The sequence below is a fragment of the Rhinopithecus roxellana genome, chromosome 10, assembly GCF_007565055.1.
Source record: "Rhinopithecus roxellana isolate Shanxi Qingling chromosome 10, ASM756505v1, whole genome shotgun sequence".
NCBI classification, from domain to species: Eukaryota; Metazoa; Chordata; class Mammalia; order Primates; family Cercopithecidae; genus Rhinopithecus; species Rhinopithecus roxellana.
Window position 1 is genome coordinate 123,048,314 of NC_044558.1, and position 26,144 is coordinate 123,074,457.

Here is a 26,144-nt window from a genome sequence, read left to right on the forward strand (position 1 = left end):
AGCAGCCATAGCAGCAACTTCCCAAAATATCTTGCAGACATTGAAAACAAGATATTTTTTGAATGAACATAAACTCTTGGGAATGAATTTTAATTTGAGTTGAAAATTGCTGTTGTCTTTACTCACCTAACATTCATTTCCTCTGAGAGTCAACTCCTTCCTTTCAATAAATTCTTATTTTCTATCATGATATTGCTTTGTACCACATAAAATACAATTATAGTTTTTTTAACAGTCAAAAAATTTTAAGTTATCAAGCATTAGTTTCTTTTGTAACCAAAATACTGTTGGAGAAGTAGCTTCAACTTTTTTTCTTTTAAATTCTTACAAACACCAGTGTATTCAGTTGTGATGAGCTGATTTTTGAAATAATTTATGTTTCATTTGTTCCTCTAGCTATATCTAACTTAAAGGCTTGAAATTCTGAGTTACAGGGGCGGTTACACACTGACACATTTTGGTCGTTGGGCTTTTTTTGGTTTTGTTTTGTTTTGAATCACTCCTGGGGTTGAAAAAATAGACTGTGGTTTAGATCACTCATGGTAACTGGAGGCAAAATGCATGACAGTAACAATGTGGAGAAAGACATTGCACCCTCCGAATTGCCTGCAAACCCAGGTAAAAAGCTGGGATGTAGAGTAAATGTGAGGACTGGAATGGGAAGGTAGTGGTAGTGATGGGCTCACACAGGTAAGGTACTGATTCAGTAAGAAGTTTTCAAGGATAAGAGATGGAATGTGGGAGTCTATAAATTGGCTTATAATTCATGTGAAATATGCATATATTTATATTCCCAGTTGTAACAACTAAGGAGAGGGAACAATGAAACATGTAAGACAATGAGATAAGGTTAAGTTTATGATTGAAAATAAAAATAGTGAATTTCACTAAAAAAACCTATACAAACTCTAAAGTGTTACTCAGATACAAGATATTATCATTATTACATAGGTAGAAAACCTACCATGGAAGCTCATAAGAGAGAAAAGGTAGAAAATAGAATGTAAAGGACATTTACAAATCAAAAAAGTAAACAAAGGTTGAAGTAAAAACTTAGTGGGGCATTTGGATGGGCTGGAAATATATATATATATATATATATATATAGCTTTATATGATGATTTATATGATGACTTAGTAAGTGAAAAGCTTTATATGATGATTTAGTAAGTGGAAAAAAATGTCTTTTGCCACAGTTAGAGAAAATCAAGGTTTTATAACTCAGGACTTAAAAGTTTGGAGTTTTTTTCCTCCCATCTTAAAAGGTAATCAATTTAGAGAAAAGGTAATTCAGATGGGGAAAAAGATGAACTCTAAATGTTGTTAAATGACTTCATTTGTTTCTTCATTCATTGAGTATTTTGAGCATTTTATACCAACTGCTTTGAAGTATTTGTCAGATAGTTCCAATATCTCTATCATGTCCCTCCTTGGCTTGTGCTGTCTTTCCCCACGGAAGTTTACAATTTCATGGTTCTTCATATGCTGTGTAATATTGCACTGTAATTTGAACTTTTGAATGAATATTTAGTTAGACTGGATCTTATTTAAATTTTGGAGAATGTTGATACTATTGTTTTAGCAAGCAATCACACTGGTGGGATGAAGACAATCTGTGGGATCTGGTTCCAATGTCAGTTCCATTCTGAAAGCCTTTGTAGAGCTATTCAGATATATGCCTCAACCCAGGGTGAAATTGGCAACTGCGCAATGCTGTATTCATTAGCTCGGGTCTTAACATCTTTAGTATGCCAATTAGAAACACATCTAGGCATGCATAAGTTGACGGGCAGGTGAATCCAGGAGTTTATAAATAATGTTCATGGATCTCTTTCTAATGTTTCTCCCTCTTCACCATCTGACCAGTACTTTCAGGTTCCCAGGGGCTTCTCCTTTCCATCCTCCATGAAACGCAGGGCTCCTTTTATTCTGATGAACCATACACTTCTGCAGTCATTTCTGCATCTTTAAACTCATGTGGCAGAAGGACAGCGAGAAAGAAGAAAAAAAAGCAAGAGGTTTGGCCCCACTCTCATGGAGCCACAACTCTACTGAATGGAGAGGATTGACTTTTCTTTTCTTTTTATTTCTGAGACGGAGTCTCGCTCTGTGGCCCAGGCTGGAGTGCAGTGGCGCGATCTCGGTTCACTGCAAGCTCCGCCTCCTGGGTTCACGTCATTCTCCTGCCTCAGCCTCCCGAGTAGCTGGGACTACAGGCGCCCGCCACCTTGCCCGGCTAATCTTTTGTATTTTTAGTAGAGACGGGGTTTCACCGTGTTATCCAGGATGGTCTCCATCTCCTGACTTCCTGATCCGCCTGCCTCGGCCTCCCAAAGCGCTGGGATTACAGGCGTGGGCCACCGCGCCTGGCTGAGGATTGACCTTTCTCAAGGTTTTGGCTATTGCATGTTGCTGTAGTTTCCACTACCATCATCAGATTGCCTGAGGTTTGAGGCACATGACAGTGTAGACAAGAGAGAGGGAGAAAAAATAAATGTGGTATTTTCATACTCTATTTGAGGCAGGAGTTTGCTTTTCTGTTCCTCAGACCATACCTCTAGTGCTTCTCCTGGAGCCCTCTCTATTTTTATGCTGACAGATGCTCAATTCCATGTTTCTGGCTGTATTAAGTTCAGGGCAGTGATATTAGAGGAGGGAAATTTAAATTCACCACTGGTTTGATGGCTCTTTAAATTTGGATATTCTTGTAAGATCTGCTGCTAGTATATCGTTTTTCCTTTTGCTCTTTTTTTGATTTAAAGACCATATTTTTAGAGCCATTTTGGGATCACAGCAAAATTGTGAGAAAAATAGTTTTTTGGTTATTTGTTTTTCATTTTCTCCTTGTTGCCACACATACATAGACTCTGTCTTAGCCTGTTTTGTGCTGCTATTACAGAATACCCGAGACTGGGTAATTTATAATGAGCAAAATCTATTGACTCATAGTTCTGAAGGCTGGAAAGTTCAAGACTGAGAGATACATCTGGTGAGGGCCTTTCTGCTCCATCATCCCATGGCAGAATTTGGAAGGGCAGGAGAGCACATGCGTAAGAAAGAGAGAGAGCAAGAGGCACCAAACTTGCTTTTATAACAAATCCACTTTCACGATAGTAAACCCACTCCTTTTATAAGGACATTATGACCTGATTCCCTCTTAAAGGGCCCACCTCTCAACACTATTGCATTGGGGACTAAGTGACTAACACATGAACTTTGGAGACGCATTCAAACCATAGCAGTCTCTAACATCAACATTCTTCACCAGCAGTACATTTATTACAATTAATAAACCTACACTGGCATATTTCAGTCACTCAAAATTCATAGTCTGATGGGCTTCCCTTTGTCAGTGACCTGACCTGTCTCCCTGACTGCCCTTCATATTTTTTCTTCCATTTTGACCTTAGAGTATCTGATGATTATGTATCTTGGGGTTGATCTTCTCATGAAGTATCTTACTGGGGTTCTCTGGATTTCCTGAATTTGAATGTTGGCCTGTCTTGCTAAGTTGGGGAAGTTCTCCTGGGTTATACCCTGAAGTGTGTTTTCCAACTTGGTTCCATCCTCCCTGTGTCTTTCAAGTACTCCAATCAGTGGTAGGTTCAGTCTTTTTACATAGTCCCGTAGTTCTTGGAGGTTTTGTTCATTCCTTTTCATTCTTTTTTCTCTAGTCTTGTCTCTCTGCCTTATTTCAGCAAGATAGTCTTTAAGCTCTGGTATTTTCTCTTCTGCTTGGTCAGTTCGGCTATTGATACTTGTGTTTGCATCATGATGTTCTCGTGCTGTGTTTTTCAGCTCCATCAGGTCATTTATGCTCTTGCTAAACTGGTTATTCTGGTTAACAGCTCCTGTAATCTTTTATCATGCTTCTTAGCTTCTTTGCATTGGGTTAGAACATAATGCTGTAGCTCAGCGAAATTCACTATTACCTACTTTCTGAAGCCTACTTCTGTCAGTTCATCCATCTCAGCTTCAGCCTTGTTCTATGCCCTCACTGGAGAAGTGTCGCGATCATTTGAAAGCGAAGAGGCATTCTGGCTTTTGGAATTTTCAGCGTTTTTGCATTGTTTTTTCCTCATCTTTGTGGATTTATCCACCTTTGATCTTTGAGGCTGATGACCTTTGAATGGGGTTTTTCTGGAGTCTTTTTTGTCGATGTTGTTTTTGTTACTTTCTGTTGGTTTGTTTATCTTCTAACAGTCAGCCTTTCTGCTGCAGATCTGCTGCAGTTTGCTGGGGATCCACTCCAGACCCTGTTCACCTGGGTATCATCAGTGGTGGCTGCAGAACAGCAGATGGCTGCCTGCTACTTCCTTCAGAAGTTTCGCCCAAGAGGGACACTGGCCTGATGCCAGCCAGAACGCTTCTGTATGAGGTGTCTGGTGACCCTTGTTGGGAAGTTTCACCCAGTCAGGAGGCACAGGATCAAGGAACCGCTTATGTAGAGAGTCTGATGTTCCCTTAGCAGAACTGGTGTGCTGTGCTGGGGGAATCCCACTCACCCGGTTCATCTGGTCTCTTCAGAGCCAGCAGGAAAGATTAAGTCCACTGAATCTGAAACTGCCTCTCCCCTCAGGTACTCTGACTCAGGGAGATGAGAGTTCTGTCTGTAAGCCCCTGACTGGAGCTGCTGGAATGCTTGCAGGAATGGCCCGCCTGGTGAGGAGGGATGGCTCAGGGTCCCACCTAAAGAGGCAGTCTGGCCACAACCTGCCACAGCGCTTTGCTGCACTGTGGGAAATTTGGCCCGGTCCAAACCTCTCAGGCTCCTTTGCACTGTCAGGGGCAAACCACCAACTAATGGTGATCACCCCTCCCCGCAGGAACTTGGTCATTCCAGGCACACTCCAGACTACTCTGCTGGCAGCAGGGATCTCAAGTCAGTGGGTCTTAGCTTGCAGGGATTCACGGGAGTAGGACCCACTGATTGAGACTGCTGGGCTCTCCTCCTTGGCTTCGGCCCCCTTTCCATGGAACTGGATGGTTCTGCCTCACTGGAGTTCCATGCACCACTGGAGCATGTAAAAATCCTGCAGCTCAGGGCCTGCCTAAACAGCCACCAATGGGAGTGGCTGTCATTGGTTTGCCCAGGTTTGTGCTTGAGACCTAGGGCCCTGGTGGTGTAGGCTCATGAGGGAATCTTCTGATCTGCAGATTGCAAAAATCTGTGGGAGAAGCATAGTACCCCTGGTGGGTAGGACAGACCCTCCCCACTTCCGTTACCTCAGGGAGGCAGGTCTCCCTGCCCTGGGCAACTCCTGGGTAAAGTCACACCCCACCTGCTTTCTCCTTGCTTTCTGTGGGTTGCACCAGCTGCCCAATGAGATGAACTTGGTACCTCAGATGGAGATGCAGAATTCACCTGCCTTCCACATTCATCTCACTGGGCGCTTCAGACCACAGCTGTTTCTATTTGGCCATTTGGCCCCTCCCGTCAAGTGTGTTTTCTTTTGTAAGAAACTGCCAAAGTGGCTGTAGCATTTACCTTTCTTACCAGTAATGCATGAGACTTCTGGTTGCTCCACATCCTTGCCAGCATTTGATATTGTTAGTGTTTTAATGTAACACTTAAGTAATATGTAATGATATCTCATTGTTTTAACTTGCAATTCTCAAAGGACATATGGTATTAATAATTTGTCATCTCATTATTTTGATTATGTCTTTTGCAGATCAAAAGTTTTTAGTTTTAATGAAGTCCAGTTTATCAGTTCTTTCATGGATTGTGCCTTTGGTATTATATCTAAAAAGTCATCACCATACCCAAAGTTATCTAGGCTTTCTCTTACATTATCTTCTATGAGTTTTACAGTTTTGTGTTTTACATTTAGGGCTATGATACATTTTGATTTATTTTTGGGAACAAGGCAAAATCTGGGCCTAGATTCATTTATTTGTATGTGAGTGTCTAGTTGTTCAGCATCATTTGTTGAAAAGACTATCTTTTCTTAATTGTATTGCTTTTGCTCCTTTATCAAAGATCAGTTGACTATATTTATCTGGGTCTATTTATTTTTAGTCTACTTCTCTGCTTTCTATCCTTTTTCATTAATATATTTGTCTATTCTTTTTTTTTTTTTTTTAAGAGACAAAGTCTTGCTCTGTCACCCAGGCTGGAGCACCGTGGCGCGACCTCGGCTCACTGCAAGCTCTGCCTCCTGGGTTCACGCCATTCTCCTGCCTCAGCCTCCTGAGTAGGTGGGACTACAGATGCCCACCACCACCCCCAGCTAATTTTTGTATTTTTAGTAGAGACGGGGTTTCACCATGTTAGCCAGGATAGTCTCAATCTCCTGACCTCGTGATCTGCCCGCCTTGGCCTCCCAAAGTGCTGGGATTACAGGAGTGAACCACTGCGCTAGGCCTTTTTTGTCTGTTCTTTAACAAATACCAAATTGTCTTGATTACTGTAGCTTCAGAGTAAATCATGAAGTCAGGTAGTATCAGTTGTTTAACTTTGCTTATCTCCTTCAATAATGTGTTTGCTTTTCCGGGTCTTTTGCCTATCTATACTAACTTTAGAATCAGTTTGTTGATATTTGCACAATAACTTGCTGAGATTATTATTATCATTGCATTTAATCTGTAGATTAAGCTGGGAAGAATTGATATCTTGGCAATGTTGAGTCTTTCTCTCCATGAACATAAAATACTTCTCCATTTATTTAGTTCTACTTTGATTTCATTCATCAGTTTGTAGTTTTCCACATATAGATTTTGTACATATTTTGTTAGATTTATACCTAAGTAGTTTATTTTTTGAATGCTAATGTGTATGGCACTGTGTTCTCAAATAAAAGTCCATTTGTTTATTTCTGGCATATAGAAAAGTGATTGACTTTTGTATATTAGCCATGCATTCTACAACCTTACATATCAATAACCTTGCATATCAGTTCCCAGAATTTTCAATTCTTCAGGATTTTCTACATGGATGATTATGTCATCTGCAGAGAAATACAGTTTTATTTCTTACTTTCTCATCTGTATACCTTTTATTTCCTTTATTTCCTTTTCTTGTCTTACTGTGTTATCTAGCACTTCCAGAACAATGTTGTAAAGCATTGGCAAGAGGGACATCTTTGCCTTGTTCTTGATCTTAGTGGGAAAACTTCAAGTTTTTCACCATACTTGAGGATGTTAGCTGTAGATTATTGTAGATATTCTTTATTAAGGTGAAGAAGTTCTTCCCTGTTTCTAGTTTACTGAGAGTTTTTGTCACAAATCCATGTTGAATTTTGTTTACTGAGAGTTTTTATCACAAATGGCTATTGAATTTTGTTAAATTTTTTTGTATATATTGATATAATCAAGTGTTTTTTTAGCTTGTTAATGTTATGGATAACATTAATTGATTTTTGAATGCTGAACTTGCCTTAAGTAGCTGAAATAAATTTCACTTCATCACAGTGTATAATTCTTTTTATACATCATTGGATTGGATTTGCTAAAGTTTTGTTGAGGTTTTGCATCTATGTTCATGGGGTATAGTGGCCCATAGTTTTCTTTTCCTGTAATGTCTTAATCTGATTTTCCTATTACGATAAAGCTGGCCTCATGGAATGAGTTAAGAAGTAGTCTCTCTGCTCTGACTTCTAAAACAAATTATAGAGAATTGGTATAATTTTTTCCTTAAATGTTTGGTTGAATTTACCAGCGAGTCCATCTTGACATGGTGCTTTCTGTTTTGGAAGGTCTTCTGTATATAACCTCTGTAACAAATGTAAACATATTTAGGTCATCTATTTCTCCATGTATGAGTTTAGAGAAATTATGTCTCTCAAGTGACTGATCCTCTCTGTGGACATAGAACTGTCCATTTTAGCATCCATGGGATCTGTAGTAATAGCTGCTTATTTATTTCTGATATAGGTAATTTGTGTCCTTCCTCTTTTCTTCTTAATCAGCCAGGCTAGAGCCTTATGCATTATTTTTAATCTTTCAAAACCTAGTTTTTGGTTGTGATAACTTTTTCTATTAATGTCCCATTTTTTAATTTCTGCTCTAATTATTTCTTTTCTTCTGTTTACTTTGTACCTGATTTGCTCTTCTATTTCTAGTTTCCTAAGGTGTAAACTTAGCTAATTAATTTTAGATCTTTATTTTTTCTAATAGATGCATTCAATGCTATCAATTTCTCTTTAAACAATGTTTTTACTGCATCCCACAAATTTTGTTAAGCTGTATTTTCATTTTCATTTAGTTGAAGTATTTTAAAATTTCTGTTGTGATTTCTCCCTTGACCCATATGTTGTTTAGAAACATATTGTTTAATCACCACGTTTGTGGAGATTAGTGGGATTTAAAACTTTTCTTTGTTATTGACTAATTTATTTACATTGTGGTCTGAGAGCAGACACTGTATGATTTCTATTTTGTTAAATTTGCTAGGGTATGTTTTATGGCCCAGAAGGTGGTCTATTATGGTGACTATTCCATGTAATCTTGAGAGTGTATATTCTGCTGTTGTTGGACAAAGTAGTCTATAGATGTCAATGATATTCAGTTGATTGATGATGTTGCTGAGTTCACCTAAGTTCTACTGATTTTCTCCCTGCCGGATCTGTGCATTTCTTTCTTTCTTTCTTTTATTTTTATATATTTTTTTATTTTGTTGTTTTTGAGACAGAGTCTCGCTCTGTCACCCAGGCTGGAGTGCAGTAGTGCAGTCTCATCTCATTTCAACCACTGCTTCCCGGGTTCAAGCAATCCTCCCATCTCAGTCTCCTGAGTAACTGGGAATACCGGCACACACCACCACACTTGGCTCATTTTTGTCTTTTTGTAGAGACAGAGTTTTATCACATTGCTCAGGTTGGTCTTGAACTCCTGAGATCAAATAATCCAGCCTTTTTGGCTTCCCAAGGTGCTGAGATTACAGGCATGAGCCGCTGTACCCTGCTGGATCTGTGCATTTCCAGTAGAGTGTTGCTGAAATCTCCAACTAGGATAATGAATTCATTGATTTCTCCTTGCAGTTCTGTTAATTTTTGCCTCATGTAGTTAAATACTCTCTTGTTAGATGCATGCACATTTAGGTTTGTTATGTGGAAACATAACATAGTTTCTTGGAAAACTAATTCTTATACCATTATGCAATAATTTTCATCATTCCTGATAAATTTCCTTGCTTTGAGGTTTGCTCTGTTTGAAATTTGTATAGCTTCTCCTGCTTTCTTTTGTTTGTACCAGTATGATATATATACATATATATATATTTACAATCCATTTCCTTTTAGTTCGTGTGTCTTTATATTTAAAGTGCATTTCCTGCAGATATCATATAGTTTAATCTCTGATTTTTAACTGGTGCATTTAGATCATTGATATTAAAGTGATTGTTAACATAGGTGGATTCAATATCTACTATATTTCTTTCTGTTTTCTATTTTTTGCCTTCGTCCTTTGTTTCTATTTCATTTTTCATTCTCTTCATAGACAGAGTCTCATTCTGTTCATTAGGCTGGAGAGTGATGGTGTAATTATAGCTCCCTGTACCCTTGAAATCCTAGGCCCAAGTGATTCTACCACCTAAGCCCTGAGTACCTGGTATTACAGGCATATGCCACAAAGCCTGGCTAATTTTTATTTAATTTTTGTAGAGACAGAGTCTTGCTATGTCTCCCAGTCTGGTCTTGAGCTTCTGGCCTCAAATGATCCTCCTGCCTCAGTGTCCGAAAGGGTTGGGATTATGAGTGTAAGCTACCACACCCTGCCTTGTCTTCCATTTTTTTCCCTGCATGTTTAATTTTTAACTTAGCATTTATAAAGTTCCATTTTTTTCCTCATTCTTGGTATATCAATTATACTTTAAAAAATGTGATTTTAGTGGTTACCCTAGTGTTTGCAATATACACTCACAACTAACATAAGTTTGCTTTCAAATAATACTATACCATTTCACAGGTACTATGAGCATCTTCTAATAAAAAAATACTAATTCCCTGCTTTTATTGCATGTGTCATTTCTGTTATTTATTTTATTTACATCTAAGAATACATAAGCATATAAATATATATAAAGATATATATATAAGCACACATAATTAAATATATTGCTACTATTATTATTTTGAACAAATGGTCATTTGTTAGATCAATTCAGAATAAGAAAAATAAATAGTTTTATTTTACCTTCACTTATTTTCTATATTCTTCCTTTTTCATATAATTTATGTTTCTAACCTGTATAATTCTCTTTCCATTTAAAATAATTGCATTTACCTTTTTTTTTGTTTTTTGACATAAGACAGGTCTACTGGCAACAAGTTATCTCAATGTTTGTCTGAGGTAGTATTTGTTTGTCATTGATTTTGAAGAATTTTTTAGGCTAAAGAATTCTAAGTTGATAAGGTTTTTTTTCTCTTAATACTTTAAATATTTGTTTCCACTGTCTTCTTACTTGCATGGTTTTTGAGGAGAATGTAAACGTCATTTTTATCTTTGTTTCTCTCCATGAAGAATTTATTTTCCTCTGGATTCTCTTATGATTTCTTAAATATTTTATAAAGGGGGTACAGGGGCATATGTGAACTCTATATTTTTCATTCAGTATTTCTGTCAACTTAAACTGCTAAAAACTAAAATCTGTTGATTAAGACAAATATCTTGGGAAACATCAATGTAAAGCTTGCTAATGTCTCTAGTGTTGGGGGGAATGTTAGAGAAAAATATGCCTATTTAGCTAAGGACAAATCTAGATAAATTAACTAGAAGTGTGAATTGTATGCAAGAGATTGTGTCAGAACAGGGTTCCAATAATACACTTTGTAAGAGGTTTTAGATAACGTAAGACATTTTGAAATATAACACAGATACAGGAAATTATATAATACAAATATGTAGCTTGATTAATTACTGTAAGATAAATGCCTTTGTTGACCTACTGATATGGCCTAGCTGTGTCTTCACCCAAATCTCATCTTGAATTGTAGTTCTCATAATCCCCACTTGTCATGGGAGGGACCCAATGGGAGATAACTGAATCATGGAGGTGGTTACCCTCATGCTGTTCTCGTGATAGTGAGTGAGTTTTCATGAGATCTGATGGTTTTATAAGGGGCTTTTACCCCTTTGTTACACACTTCTCTCTCCTGGTGCCACGTGAAGAAAAACATATTTGCTTCTTCTTTCACCATTATTGTAAGTTTCCTGAGACCTCCCCAGCCATGCAGAACTGTGAGTCAATTAAACTTCTTTCCTTTTTAAATTATCCAGTCTCGGACAGTTCTTCATAGCATTGAGGATGGACTAATACAACTACTAACATTGTCTGAGAAAGATCCTTGTTATGTGGCTCAGAGGCCCTCTATGTATTCTTAACTATTCACTCTCCTATCCTTCCAAGAATAAAACTAATTTGACCTCTACCATAATCACTTTATCATTTCAGTTTTGCCTTTTTTCCTCCAAAACAATGCCTTTTAAGTCTATTTTAATCAATAGATCTCCTATTCATATCATTTAAAAATATTTCTTTACATTTTTAGACAGGAATCAGAATAATTTGCTATGTTGAATTTCCAACGATTTGGATGTTGATTTCATTCCTGTGGTTTGGTTGACATGAGTCTCTCCAATTGAAAGGGTAACCTGAATATGGTAGCTGGAAAGTTAAAAATCAATTCTTTTAATTTTCGAAAATGATTAAACTGTAGAGATAGAATAGTAAGTTCATAAGATGACAGGTCATTTGCATCCTCTAGTGAAAAGGGAAGGAATTAAATAAAAATAACATTTTGGTGGTTAATACTTCTGGCAGTATTATGTATGTATTTAATTGCTAAAATGTTTTTCAATAATTTTTTTCCAGGTTATCGGCATTCAAAAGAGCATTCTAGTAAAGCTACCTTAATTTGGCCCTTATTTTTCTTAATCATGTTTCTGACAATCATAGTGTGTGGAATGGTTGTTGCTTTAAGCGGTAAGTGAACTGCAATCTTCATTCATCTAGAGAGAATTATACTTGTAAAAAGAAGAGAAAGAATCTAAATAATTTTGTTATTCTTTACAGCTTTTAATATATTGTCTCACCAATTGAGTTAAACTCCAATAGCTTTTTAAGTGGCATCAAAAATTTTAATTATGTAAATAAGGTTCACATTATTCCAAGTTTAGTGAGATGATCAGAATCTTCAGAAGGTAGAAGACAGACCACTATTCCTTAAGAATATTGATGCAAAAATTTAAAAAATAGTAAACTGAAAAATAGTCCCTTATCCAATCTAGGGACATAGTTAATTTTACCTCGACAACAACCTTGTTTCATGAAAAATAGCAAAATGGATGGTTTAAAGTATACAAAACTACTAAGTGGCTATATAACATCACAGGCAGCCTGGTCTTTCTTCCTAGCTATTTGAGCATGTTCTGGCCCTTGTTTTTTTTAGCATATGTAGCCCATCTCCCTAGAAAACAAACTCCTTTTAGTGATTGTACCCTAAAAGCAATTTAGCTATAAAAATTATCTTGTACCTCAAAACATGCTTGCATTGCATCTAATATAAACCAAGCTGAGACATAGAAAACTACAAAAACACTTTCCCCAAACCTCAAGCCCCTCTACGTATCAACCTAAAATCTACCCCCATTATTGGATTCTGAAGTAATTTCAGAGAGACCCTTCAAATACTGCTTACATAACTTAGAGTCAGCAATACTTGGAACACTCCATGTTCTAGATAATTCCTATTCATTTGTGAATCTTTTGCTTATTATCTTTTGCCATTTTGAAACCACAGATAATATACTTTATACATTTATGAAGCAAATTTTTTTTTTTATTTCAGAGATTTAAGCCAACTAATTATAACTATTTAAGAAAGAAAAAACTGGAAGGAGACAATTTTTGTAGTCTGTAGATACCTCAATATTAATCAAAGGAATTTATTCTAAAATATAATTTAAATTTATAGCCCTTTTTTTACAGTAAGCATATGAAATTGACACTTATGACTGTTTCCCTTTATTATCCATTATGTGTTTCTCTTCCTTTCAGCTAGCACTTTGACTAGAAATGATTTCTTGTGTGGAGCCAATAGCTGGAGCTATCTATTAATCTGGTCATTTTCTTTCTTTCTTTTTTAAAATGTGTTATTATTTATTACTTTGTATCATTTTTATGTTTTATTTGACATTTAGATTGCTAGTAAACTATTCAGATGTGGTATTTCCCCATTTAGATTGGTTATTTAGATTGGCTTTAGTTCTAGAAATTCCTAATAGAGCTTTGCAGTTATAGCTCTGGTCTCTGACTTTTTTTAAAATTATACCTTAAGTTCTGGGATAAATGTGCAGAACCTGCAGGTTTGTTACATAGGTATACACGTGCCATGGTGGTTTGATGCACCCATTAACCTGTCATCTATATTAGGTATTTATCCTAATGCTATCCTTCCTGTTCCCCCACAACCCTCAACAGGCCCCAATGTGTGATGTTCCCCTCCCTGCATCCATGCGTTCTCATTGTTCACTTCCCACGTGTGAGTGAGAACCTGCAGTGTTTGCTTTTCTGTTCCTGTGTTAGTTTGATGAGAATGATGGTTTCCAGTTTCATTAGTCTCCCTGCAAAGAATATGAACTCATTCTTCTTCATGGCTGCATAGAATTCCATGGTGTATATGTGCCATACTTTCTTTATCCAGTCTATCACGGATGAGCATTTGGATTGGTTCCAAGTCTTTGCTATTGTGAATAGTGCTGCAATAAACATATATGAGCATGTGTCTTTATAGTAGAATAATTTATAATCTTTTGACTACATACTCAGTAATGGGATTGCTGGGTCAAATGGTATTTCTGGTTCTAGATCCTTGGGGAATCGCCATGCTGTCTTACACAACGGTTGAGCTAATTTACACTCCCATCAACAGTGTAAAAACGTTGCTATTTCTCTACATCCTCTTCAGCATCTGTTGTTTCCTGACTTTAAATGATTGTCATTGTAACTGGCCTGAGATCATATCTCATTGTGGTTTTGATTTGAATTTCTTTAATGATGAGTAATGATAAGCTTTTTATCATGTATTTGTTGGCTGCATAAATGTATTCTTTTGTGAAGTGTCTGTTCATATCTTTTGTCCATTTTTTGATGGAGTATTTTGTTTTTTTCTTGTAAACTTAAGTTCCTTGTAGATTCTAGATATTAGCCCTTTGTCAAATGGATAGATTACAAAATTTTTTGACAGTTTTTTTTTTTTTTTTTTTTTTTTTTTGCTGTGCAGAAGCTCTTTAGTTAAATTAGATCCCATTTGTCAATTTTGGCTTTTGTTGCCATTGCTTTTGGTGTTTTAGTCTTGAAGTCCTTGCCCATGCCTATGTCCTGAATGGTATTGCCTAGGTTTTCTTCTAGGGGTTTTACAGTTTTAGGTCTAACATCTAAGTCTTTAATCCATCTTGAATTAATTTTTGTATAAGGTGTAAGGAAGGGATCCAGTTTCAGCTTTCTACGTATGGCTAGCCAGTTTTCCCAGCACCATTTATTAAATAGGGAATCCTTTCTTCATTGCTTGTTTTTGTCAGGTTTGTCAAAGATCAGATGGTTGTAGATGTGTGGTGTTATTTCTGAGACCTCTGTGATGTTCCATTGGTCAATATATCTGTTTTGGTACCAGTACCATGCTGTTTTGATTACTGTAGCCTTGTAGTATAGTTTGAAGTCAGGTAGCGTGATACCTCCAGCTTTGTTCTTTTTGCTTAGGATTGTCTTAGTATACAGGCTCTTTTTAGGTTCCATATGAAATTTAAAGTAGTTTTTTGTTTTAAATTCTGTGAAGAAAGTCATTGATAGCTTGATGTGAATAGCAATGAATCTATAAATTACTTTGGGATGTATGACCATTTTCATAATATTGATTCTTCCTATCCATGAGCATGGAATGATTTTCCATTTGTTTGTGTCATCTCTTATTTCCTTGAGCAGTGGTTTGTAGTTCTCCTTGAAGAGGTCCTTCACATCTCTTGTAAGTTGTATTCTTAGGTATTTTATTCTCTTAGTAACAATTGTGAATGAAAGTTCACTCATGATTTGGCTCTCTGTTTGTCTGTTATTGGGGTATGGCAGTGCTTGTGATTTTTGCACATTGATTTGGTATCCTAAGAATTTGCTCAATTTTCTTATCAGCTTAAGAAGTTTTGGGGATGAGGTGATGGGGTTTTCTAAATATACAATTATGTCATCTACAAACAGAGACAATTTGACTTCCTTTCTTCCTATTGAATACATATACATTTTGTTTCTTTCTTTTACCTGATTGCCCTGACCAGAACTTCCAATACTATGTTGAATAGGAGTGGTGAGAGAGGGCATACTTGCCTTGTGCCAGTTTACAAAGGGAATGCTTCCAGCTTTTGGCCACTCAGTATGATATTTGCTATGAGTTTGTCATAAATAGCTCTTATTATTTTAAGATATGTTCTATCAATACCTAGTCTATTGAGTGTTTTTTGCATGAAGGGGTGTTGAATTTTATAAAAGGCCTTTTCTGTATCTATTAAGATAATCATGTGGTTTTTGTCATTCATTCTGTTTATGTGATGGATTACATTTATTAATTTACATATATTGAGCTAGCCTTTCATCCCAGGGATGAAGCTGACTTGATTGGATAAGCTTTTAGATGTGCTGCTGGATTCAGTTGGCCAGTATTTTATTGAAGAATTGGCAACGATGTTCATCAGGGATATTGTTCTAAAAATATCTCTTTTTGTTGTATCTCTGCTAGGTTTTGGTATCAGGATGATGCTGGTCTCATATAATGAGTTAGGGAGAATTTTCTCTTTTTCTATTGTTTGGAATAATTTCAGAAGGAATGGTACCAGCTCCTGTTCACACCTCTGGTAGAATTTGGCTCTGAATCTGTCTGGACCTGGGATTTTTTTGGTTGGGTAGGCTATTAATTACTGCCTCAATTTCAGAACATGTTATTGGTCTATTCAGGAATTCAGTTTCTTCCTTGTTTAGTCTTGGGAGGGTGTATGTGTCCAGGAATTTATCCATTTCTTCTTTGCCTGGGTATCGCCAGCAAAGGCTGCAGAAAAGCAAAGATTGCTACCTGCTCCTTCCTTTGGAAGCTTCATCCCAGAGGGGCAGCCACCAGATGCCAGCTGAACTCTCCTGTATGAGGTGCCTATCAACCCCTGGTAGGAGGTATCTCCCAGTCAGGAGGCACGGGGGTCAGGGACCCACTTGAGAAGGCAGTCTTTCCCTTAGAAAAGCTCGAGCTCTGTGCTGGGAGATCCATGGCTCTTTTCAGAGGTGGCTGGCAGTAATGTTTAAGTCTGCTGAAGCCACGACCACAGCCACCCTTTCCCCCAGGTGCTCTGTCCCAGGGAGATAAGAGTTTTATCTATAAGCCCCTGACTGGGGCTGCTGCCTTTCTTTCAGAGATGTCCTGCCCAGAGAGAAGGAATCTAAAGAGGCAGTCTGGCTGCAGTAGCTTTGCTGCACTGTGGTGGGCTCCGCCCAGTCCGAACTTCCCCGGGGGGCTTTGTTTACACTGTGAGGAGAAAACTGCCTACTCAAGCCTCAGTAATGGCGGATGCTCCTCCCCTCACCAAACTTGAGCATCCGGGGTCCACTTCAGACTGCTGTGCGGGCAGCAAGAATTTCCAGTCAGTGGATCTTAGCTTGCTGGGCTCTGTGGGGGTTGGACCCACTGAGCAAGACCACTTGGCTCCCTGGCTTCAGTCCCTTTTCCAGCAGAGTGAATGGTTCTGTCTCAGCGGGTTCCAGGCACCACTGGGGCATTGAAAAAAAAAACTCCTGCAGCTATCTCGGTGACTGCCCAAACGGCTGCCCAGTTTTGTGCTTGAAACCCAGGGTTCTCTGGTGTAGGCACTCTAGGGAATCTCCTGGTCTGTGGGTTGCAAAAACCGTGGGAAAAGTATAGCGTCTGGGCCAGATAGCACCTTCCCTCACAGCACAGTCGCTCATGGCTTCTCTTGGCTAGGAGAGGGAGCTCCCCCATCCGTTGTGCTTCCTGGGTGAAGCGACGCCCCACCCTGCTTCTGCTTGCCCTCCGTGGGCTGTACCCACTGTGTAACCAGTCCCAGTGAGATGATCTGGGTACCTCAGTTGGAAATGCAGAAATCACCTGCCTTCTGCATCGGTCTCACTGGGAGCTGCAGACTGGAGCTGTTCCTAATCAGCCGTCTTGCCCTCTCTGATCTGGTCATTTTCTTTAAATTGGTTGATACAGGAGCAGTGATAGCACAACAAAGATGCACAGATTTGGGGAAAGTCATCCTGCCTTATGGTCTGGTTCAAGGAATTACATTATAATAGTTATAATTTGGTACCTAGTTTGTGATACCAAACCAGGTACAATACATGTTTGCCTGGTGTTATGATTTGACATTCAGATTACACCAGTTATTATTCATAACCAAGCATGATTTCTCATCTCATAAGAGCCAAATCCAAGGATAATGATGCCAATTGATAGTAATGATTCTATGAATACCCAGCATTCTGGTCTATCATAGACACTTGCAGAACTGTTGAGTTGAAGGGAGAAGGGGATCATATAACAGAAGATGAACAGTCAGCTACTAGGGGCTCAGTGACAACTCTCTGGAGAAACATTCATTGCTTTAGATCCCACATGAAGAGAGCATTTCTCCTGATTGTATAAGAAGTGGTTCAGAAAAGCCTGTCCGTGAGGTATTGCTGCCTTCAAAGTGTAGAAAACCTCACTAAATCTCCTTAGTGGAAGGAAGCTCACTGTACAACAACTTATTTCATATTTATGATAGTATTTAGACATATATGAGGCCTTTTCACATCAAGAAACCTTATTCACATGAGGTGTCTATGTCCTGCCCTTCATTTTACTAAGTCATCTAGAGCAGCAGTCCCCAACCTTTTTGGCACGAGGGACCAGTTTTGTGAAAGACAACGTTTTCATAGACTGGGGTCAAAGAATGGTTTGGGGATAATTTAAGTGCATTTCTTTTATTGTGCCCTTTATTTCCATTATTGTTACATTGTGTAATAATATATAGTAAAATAATTATACAACTCAACATAATGTAGAATCAGTGGGAGCCCTGAGCTTGTTTTTCTGAAAGTAGATGGTACCATCTGTGAGTGATGGGAGATAGTAACAGATCATCAGACATTAGATTCTCACCAGGAGCCCACAACCTAGATTCCTCACATGAGCAGTTCCCAACAGGGTTTTCACTCCTATGAGAATCTAATGCCACTGCTGATCTGACGGGAGGAGGAGCTCAGGAGGTAATGAGTGATGGGGAGTGGCTGTAAATACAGCTGAAGCTTCACTCACTCATTCACTGCTTACCTCCTGCTGTACGGCCTGCTTCCTGACTTGCCATGGACCAGTACTGATCCATGGCCTAGGGTTTGGGGACCCCTGATCTAGAGCACTTGGAGAACTATCTGTTCTCCAAAGCTGATCAAATGTTATCATTCATGTATCTAATATTTTAAGAAAGGGTAACACTGTTGAAAGCCCAATAGACACATGGCCCAGAGCACGCTTAAGTTACTAATTCCTTTTTCAGCTCACCCCCTGCTGCAGGCATGAGCTTGAATCTCAGTTTTGCCTTTTGCTGTGTAGTGTATACAATTATATTTAGCATCATATTTCTCATTTGAAAAATGAAAATAATACATTTAATACTTAATGAGAGTGTCAGAAAGTATATTAGCACTTGGTAATTTATACAATATGATATAAAAGTGTAAATTTTTATTTTATTTTATTTTGTCTTTTAATTTTATTTATTTTTATTTTATTTTCAGCAATAAACGCTAACTGCCATCAAAAGTCATCAGTATGTCTTCAAGCTGCATGCCCAGAAAGCTGGATTGGTTTTCAAAGAAAGTGTTTCTATTTTTCTGATGACACCAAGAACTGGACATCAAGTCAGAGGTTTTGTAACTCACAAGATGCTGATCTTGCTCAGGTTGAAAGCTTCCAGGAACTGGTAAGAAAATAGTTCTGGTCAGAATCAAAGATTCAGGCCTACAAGGATGTTTTTTCCTGTGAAATTATCTGAGGTAGGTTTAGACATCTGCCTTACATTTTTTTTTTTTTTTTTTTGTATAAGAAAAGAGTAACCTAGCATGTATTACATTTTACAGTGAACCATCTAAAATTACCTTAACATTCATGGCAGGAACGGGCCCAGAGGGCAAGCAAGCCAGAGCCTTCTTTGACGCTGAGCCAGAACTGTGCAAATAAGGATTAGAAAAGTACTGGTAAAAACACAATTTTAAATGTGTAAGAAGTTAGCAGCATTGTTTCAAAATAAATCAAACAAGGCCAGGAGCAGCAACACATGCCTGTAACCCCAGCACTTTGGGAGGCCAAGGCGGGTGGATCACTTGAGGTCAGGAGTTTGAGACCAGCCTGGCCAACATGGTGAAACCCCATCTCAACTAAAAAATACAAAAATTAGCTGGGCATGGTGGCACACACCTTCCAACTACTCAGGAGGCTGAGCCAGGAGAATTGCTTGAACCTGGGAGGTGGAGGCTGCATTTAGCCGAGATCACGCTACTGTACTCCAGTCTGGGTGACAGAGTGAGACTCTGTCTCAAAAAAATAATAAAATAAAAACAATAAGTCAAGCAAGAATGATGTCAGATAGGATGGTAGACTAAAAAGCTACAGAAATCTGTTCCTCCACTAAGAAAACTATTAAACTATCAAAAACTGGCTGAAGTAACTATTTTGGAATTCTTGAGTCTAGTTAAACACTGGAAGCATCAAGGGAAGAGTTTGATAAAAAGGATGATAAATTTTGGTTAATGCCAGTGAATTTCAGCGTTTCCACTCAATAATAACTATTTTCCACACCCCATTATTGCAGGGAACCATGGGAACTGCTGCCCATGTTCCTGTAATGAATTCCTGCTGCCAGGGTGGACAATAAGAATATTTTTCTCCAAATATCGGGTTATTGCTGATTTCTGCCTTTGAATGCTAAGGGGCAGACACAGAAGTAGGCTATCATTGCATCAGTCCTCATCAGCTGAAGTGGCTTCCAAAGGATTTTAATAAATAGTACATGTTTTTCCTTGATTTGGGAAGCAGGCATTTAAGACAATTTTTGTTAGATAACTGGCTGACTGCAGAGATAACAGAACAGAGATTTCAATGACCATGCACAACAGTGAATAAAAATAGTTGGGAAAAATCATGACCAAATGACTCTGAAACACAACAACCAAGATTCGACAATCCCTGAAAAGCAAAAGAATTAAGCTACCAGAGTTACCACAACATAGCACTCATAATGTCCAGTTCTCAAAAAAAAAAATACAAAACATGCAAAGAAAAGTATGATTCATTCACAGGAAAAAAAAAGTAATCTGACAGAAACTATCCCTGAAGAGGCCCAAATATTAAAAATATGGGTCAAGAATGTTAAATCAGCAGTCTTAAGTATAACCAATGAGCTAAAGGAAACTAGACAAAAAGCTAAAGGAAACCCAAAACATAATAAATGAACAAAATTAGAATATAAATATAAAGGTAGAAATTGTAAAAAAGAACTAAGCAAAAATTCCAGAGCTGAAAAGTACAATGACTGAAATTTAAAAACAATTTAAAAATTCACTGAAGAAGTTCAACAGCAGATTTGAGAAGTAAGAGATCAGAAAACTTGAAACTAAGACAACTGAAACAATCCAGACTAAGAAAAACAAAGAAAAAGAATGAAGACAAACAGATTCTAAGAAACCTGTAGGACATGAGCAAACATACCAAGATATGCACTGTAAAAATCCAAGAAAGAGAAGAGAAAGAGAAGCAGAAAAATACACTTAAAGAAATAATGAACAAAACTTTCCAAAATCTGGGGAAATACACAAATATATACATCCAAGAGGCTCAATGAACTCCAAAAGGGTAAACTTAAAGAGATCTACATTGAGACAAATTATAGTCAAGTTGACAACATCCAAAGAGAGAATTTTGAAAGCAGCAAGAATGAAGCAACTCATCATTTACATAAGACCCTGAATAAAATTAATAGCTAATTTTCTCTGAGAAACCATGGAGATCAGAAGGCAGTAGAATGGCATATTTAAATGTCTGAAAAAAAAAAAAAATAAAACTGCCAACCATGCATTCTATATATAGCAAAGCTGTCCTTCAAGAATGAAGGAAAAAATAACACATTTTCAGATAACCAATAATTAAGGGATTTTATTACCAGTAGACATGTGCTTCAAAAAATGCTAAAGGAAACCTTTGAGGCTGAACTGAAAGGACACTAGAAAGCAATTCAGAGCCCCCCAAATAAAGAATATTCATAAAGGTAACAATAGAGGTAAATATAAAACCCAGAATTACTATATGTGTCATGTAGTTTATAACTTCTCCTATTTATAGCTTTCTGTATTTATATTTATCTATAATTTCATAGGCAAATGAATAAAAATTATAAATCTATGAGAGTGGTCATATAATGTATAAAGATGCAATCTGTGACAATCTTATGAAGCAGGAGGGAAGAAGACATATAGGATCAAAATGTTTGCATAGTTATTGAAGCTATGTTGATATTATGAAATTATATTGTTACAAGTTTAAGATGCTAATTATAATTCTCAAGGTAACCACTAATAAAATTACCAAAAATATACAGAAAAGGAAAAAAGAAAAACAATACACTATAAAAAATCAATTAAATACAAAAAATGTCAGTAACAGACAACTTGAGAAACAAAGACATATAAGATATAGAGAAAACAAATGATTAAATGGCAAAAGTAAACCTTGTTTTAGTAATCACATTAAATAAAAAAGGATGAACCCATCCTAGTAAAGGGCCGAGACTGACAAGTTGGCTAAAAACCAAAATGAATTAAAAAGAAAAACAAGACTCATCTATATGCTGTCTACAAGAGAGTTGCCTTAGATACAGGGACACAAAGAAGTTGAAAGTAAAAGGACTTAGAAAGATATTCCATACAAACAGTAGTAACCAAAATAGTGTTGAGTGGCAATATTTTTGTCAGACAAAATAAACTAAGGTAAAAAATTTTACAAGAGACAAAGAAGGGCATTATACATTGATAAAAATTTTGACATAGTAAAGTAATTATCAGTCATAAAATATATGTACTTACTAACACAGCCCCAAAATATATGAAGCAATAATTGCTATAATTTAAGGGAGAAACAAACGGTTCTATGAAAAGTTGGAGAATGAAACATTCCACTTTCAATATGAGATTAAACAACTAGACAGAATATCAATAAGGAAATCGAAAATTTGAACAACACTATAAACCAATTATCCCTAACGGGCATATACAGAATAGACTACCCAGCAAGAGCAGAATACTCATTCTTCTCAAGTGCACATGGAACATTCTTCAAAATAGACCATATGCTAGGCCACAAAACCTTAAAAAATTAATACATTTGAAAAGTTTGAAGTCATAAAAAGTATCTTTTGCAGTTACAATGGAATGAAGTTAGAAATCGATAACTAGAAAAACCGGAAAAGTCACGCATCTGTAGAAATGAAAAAACCCACTCTTAAACAGCCAGTGGTCAAAGAAGAAATCACAAGGGACTTGAGAAAATACCTTGAGACAAATGAAGTAAAAATACAAATAGCACATTTATGGTATACAGCAAACATAGTTCTAAGAGGGAAATTTATAGCTGTGAACAGATAACTAAAAAGGAAGAAAGGTCTCAAATCCATAGTCTAACTGTACACTGTAAGGAACTAAAAAAAGTAAAGCAAAAATAAAAGTCATCTTTACAATTTGAAAGAGTAAAAGAGTTACCTAATAAGTCCCTAAGTTTATGACTAATAAAGGAAATTGTTTATATATTTAATTGCATTAAAATTCAGAACTTGTAATCATAAAAAGGACAGTACATGTTGACAAGCAAACACAGCAAAGGAAACCAGCCTACACTGCTGCTGTGAGGATAATTTGGTACACTTACATTAGTTTGGTGTCATTTCTTTCTTTCTTTTTGAGACAGAATCTCACTCTATTGCCCAGGCTGGAGTGCAGTGGTATGATCTTGACTCACTACAACTTTTGTCTCCCAGGTTCAAATGATTCTCACACCTCAGCCTCCCAAATAGCTGGGATTATAGGTGTGTGCCACCATGCCCAGCTAATTTTTGTATTTTTTTAATAGAGAGGGGGCTTCACCATGTTGGCCAAGGCTAGTCTCAAACTCTTGGCCTCAGGTGATCCGCCCACCTCGGCCTCCTAAAGTGCTGGGATTACAGGTGCCTGGCCTAGTGTCATTTCTTAAAGTTGACAAAAAGCATATCCTGGGACCTAAAAATTCTATTCTAGGACAAGTGACAAGAATGTCATAGTAGCATACATTCCAAACTTGATAAAACCCTGGTGTCAACCAATAGTATAATAGATAAATTGGGGAAGAGTCATACAAAGGAGTACTATACAGAAACAAAAGTAACCAAATTATCAACAATTTGTCTCAGTTTTAAATTATCTTCTTTTGATATGTATAATATAGCATACCTATTCTGTGTGTGCTACTAAACAATACAAAATAAAAACGAAGAAAATTATGAGTAGTTAAGAATATAGCATAGCAGCAACATTTCTAGGAGAGGATGGGTTATGTTAGATTAATGACTATCATCTCTGTGTTTTCTGAAAGAATTTCCTGTTGAGATATAAAGGCCCCTCTGATCACTGGATTGGGCTGAGCAGAGAACAAGGCCAACCATGGAAATGGATAAATGGTACTGAATGGACAAGACAGTAAGTTCTGAAAAATCTGGCAGTAATATTTGTATTTGAATTTACTTTGCATTAAATCTAAAGTATTCTCTAGTTACATGCTTTAAAAATTCTCATTTTAAGATTAGTCATAAAAGAAGATGGTGCCAACTTGTATGTTGCAAAGGTTTCACAAGTTCCTCAAATGAATCCAACACCTGTCATGGTGAGGTAGACTGACTGTGAACTTGGCTCCAGGCTTATCTCGTCATTTTCAAACACTTTCATTTCGAGCAAACTATACAATATCTTTAAGTCTGTTCCTGACTTCCACAACAAAATTAAATTGCACTTGTCCTCCTGATTTCACAGGGTTGATGTGAGGAACAGAGGTTTTGATGTATCAGAGAAAGATTATGAGTGACAGCAATTATACCTATTATTTAAAATAAGATGATGGTTTTAAAATTTGTAAATGGGTAAAGTTTGGCACTAGAAAATTTAATCTCAATTGTGTATTTATAGGATCTTTAGATTACTAAAAATATTTGAGATAATGCTGAAAAAATTGGATTCACACAATTTCACTCAACGTTTGTCTGAGAGATGAGACAGTTTTGAAAAGCTACTTTATTATAATACATTCATCAATATTGGAAATATAACTTTATTTAATAAGAAGAGCCCCAAACTTGACATTGGCAGGTTTGAAACGAGTTTTTTCTCATTAGCTTTTGACCTTGGATAGGATGGTAAGTTTTAGAAATCAGAGAACACGTACATTTATACATTGCTGTATCTACACTGCCCAGCACGTTGTGACTGCTTTCTAAATATCTAGAATTAACTTTTATTTCCTATTTTACAATACGGAAGTAGTAAATTTTCTCTACCTAATTCTCAAAACGTTTTTTTGGTTGTCTGTATTTTTGAGAGACAGGGTTTCACTCTGCTACCCAGGCTGGAGTGCAGTAGTACCATCATGGCTCACTGCAGCCTTGACTTCCCTGGCCCAAGTGAGTCTCTCACCTCAGCCTCCTGAGTAGCTGGGACTACAGGTGTGTGCCACCTTGCATGGCTTTTTTTTTTTTTTTTTTTTTTTTTTTTTCAGAGATGAGGTCTCACTATGTTGCCTGGGCTGATCTTTAACTCCTGAGCTCAAGCAATCCTCCCATCTCGGCCTCCCAAAATGTTGGAATTACCGGTGTGAGCCACCATGCCTGGCCTCTCAAAATATTTTAAGGATCAAATATATTGTTAACTAACCAGTTGTTGGAAACTGCTCATCACTTAAAGAAATGTGAAATATTATATGATTAAGGTCTAGCATGTTTCAACAGTTAGCAAATCATATCATAGATGATAGTGATGCCAATGAGCAAAGAGGAGAAATTTATAATCCAAATGCTGACCTAAACTATCTGTGCCAAGTCATCTAAACTCAGCTAAATAGCACTGCAGTTTCAGTACTAAAACAAACAGGGAAGTCGGAGGAATAAAGTCAAGCATGGTTTTTAGATATAGCTGCTGAGTCTTCAGTTATTTAAGGAAGCAAAATGTTGGGAAATGGTGTAAAAGAAAACAGGTATCAGACTTCTCCCATCAGCCAGCTAAGGCTTTGGATGTACTAGAAAGAATATTACACTTACAGACATGAAATAGGTTTGATTCAGAACTTTGCACTATTCCGATAGTTGATTTATAACATCTCCTGCTAAGCAAAGCCCACTGACTAATTAGTCACCGCGACACAAGGAAAAACAACATTATTTTTAGAGGTTGAATGAATGTTAGTTTTCTCACTTTCTCATCTTCTTTCTCTCTGCTTTTGAAGACATGTTCAGTGACACACTGATTCTGCTTCTTCTCTTGCAGGTTTCCTATCCTGGGAGCAGGAGAGTGTGCCTATTTGAATGACAAAGGTGCCAGTAGTGCCAGGTACTACACAGAGAGGAAGTGGATTTGTTCCAAACCAGATACCTATGTCCAGATGTTACAGCAAAGCCCCAACTAATCTTTAGAAGCACATTGGAACTGATAACCCAATTTTCCCATTTTAGAATGAGCAAATACTTTATTTTTTTAAATTGTATTTATTTTTTGTTGTTGTTGAGATGGAATCTCACTCTGTCACCCAGGCTGGAATCCAGTGTCACTATTTCGGCTCACTGCAAGCTCTGTCTCCTGGGTTCACGCCACTCTCCTGCCTCAGCCTCCTGAGTACAAGGGACTACAGGTGCCCACCATCATGCCCTGCTAACTTTTTGTATTTTTAGTAGAGACAGGTTTCACCGTCTTAGCCAGGATGGTCTTGATCTCCTGACCTCGTGATCCACTGCCTCGGCCTCCCAAAGTGCTGGGATTACAGGCGTGAGCCACTGCACCCGGCAATAATTTATTTCTTATACTAACAGGTATATGAAAATGTACTCAATGT

At 37.3% G+C, this 26,144-nt stretch overlaps 1 protein-coding gene across 6 annotated transcripts; it reads left to right on the forward strand.

The window, feature by feature from the left end:
- Nucleotides 1–480: 480 nt before the first annotated feature.
- Nucleotides 481–25,898, forward strand: CLEC2D (C-type lectin domain family 2 member D). Of its 6 annotated transcripts, none has more exons than XM_010376691.2 (5): nt 482–618; nt 11,816–11,926; nt 18,770–18,954; nt 23,646–23,749; nt 25,583–25,833. In XM_010376691.2, exons 1-5 carry the CDS (start codon nt 540–542, stop codon nt 25,719–25,721), a joined length of 618 nt encoding a protein of 205 aa, XP_010374993.2. In that variant the 5' UTR covers nt 482–539; the 3' UTR covers nt 25,722–25,833. The 6 variants fall into 6 exon arrangements, with proteins under 6 accessions (XP_030794849.1, XP_010374993.2, XP_030794850.1 ...); XM_030938988.1 differs by lacking the exon at nt 482–618 and adding an exon at nt 11,025–11,145; XM_030938987.1 differs by lacking the exon at nt 482–618 and adding an exon at nt 11,039–11,181.
- The last annotated feature ends 246 nt before the right edge of the window (nt 25,899–26,144 follow it).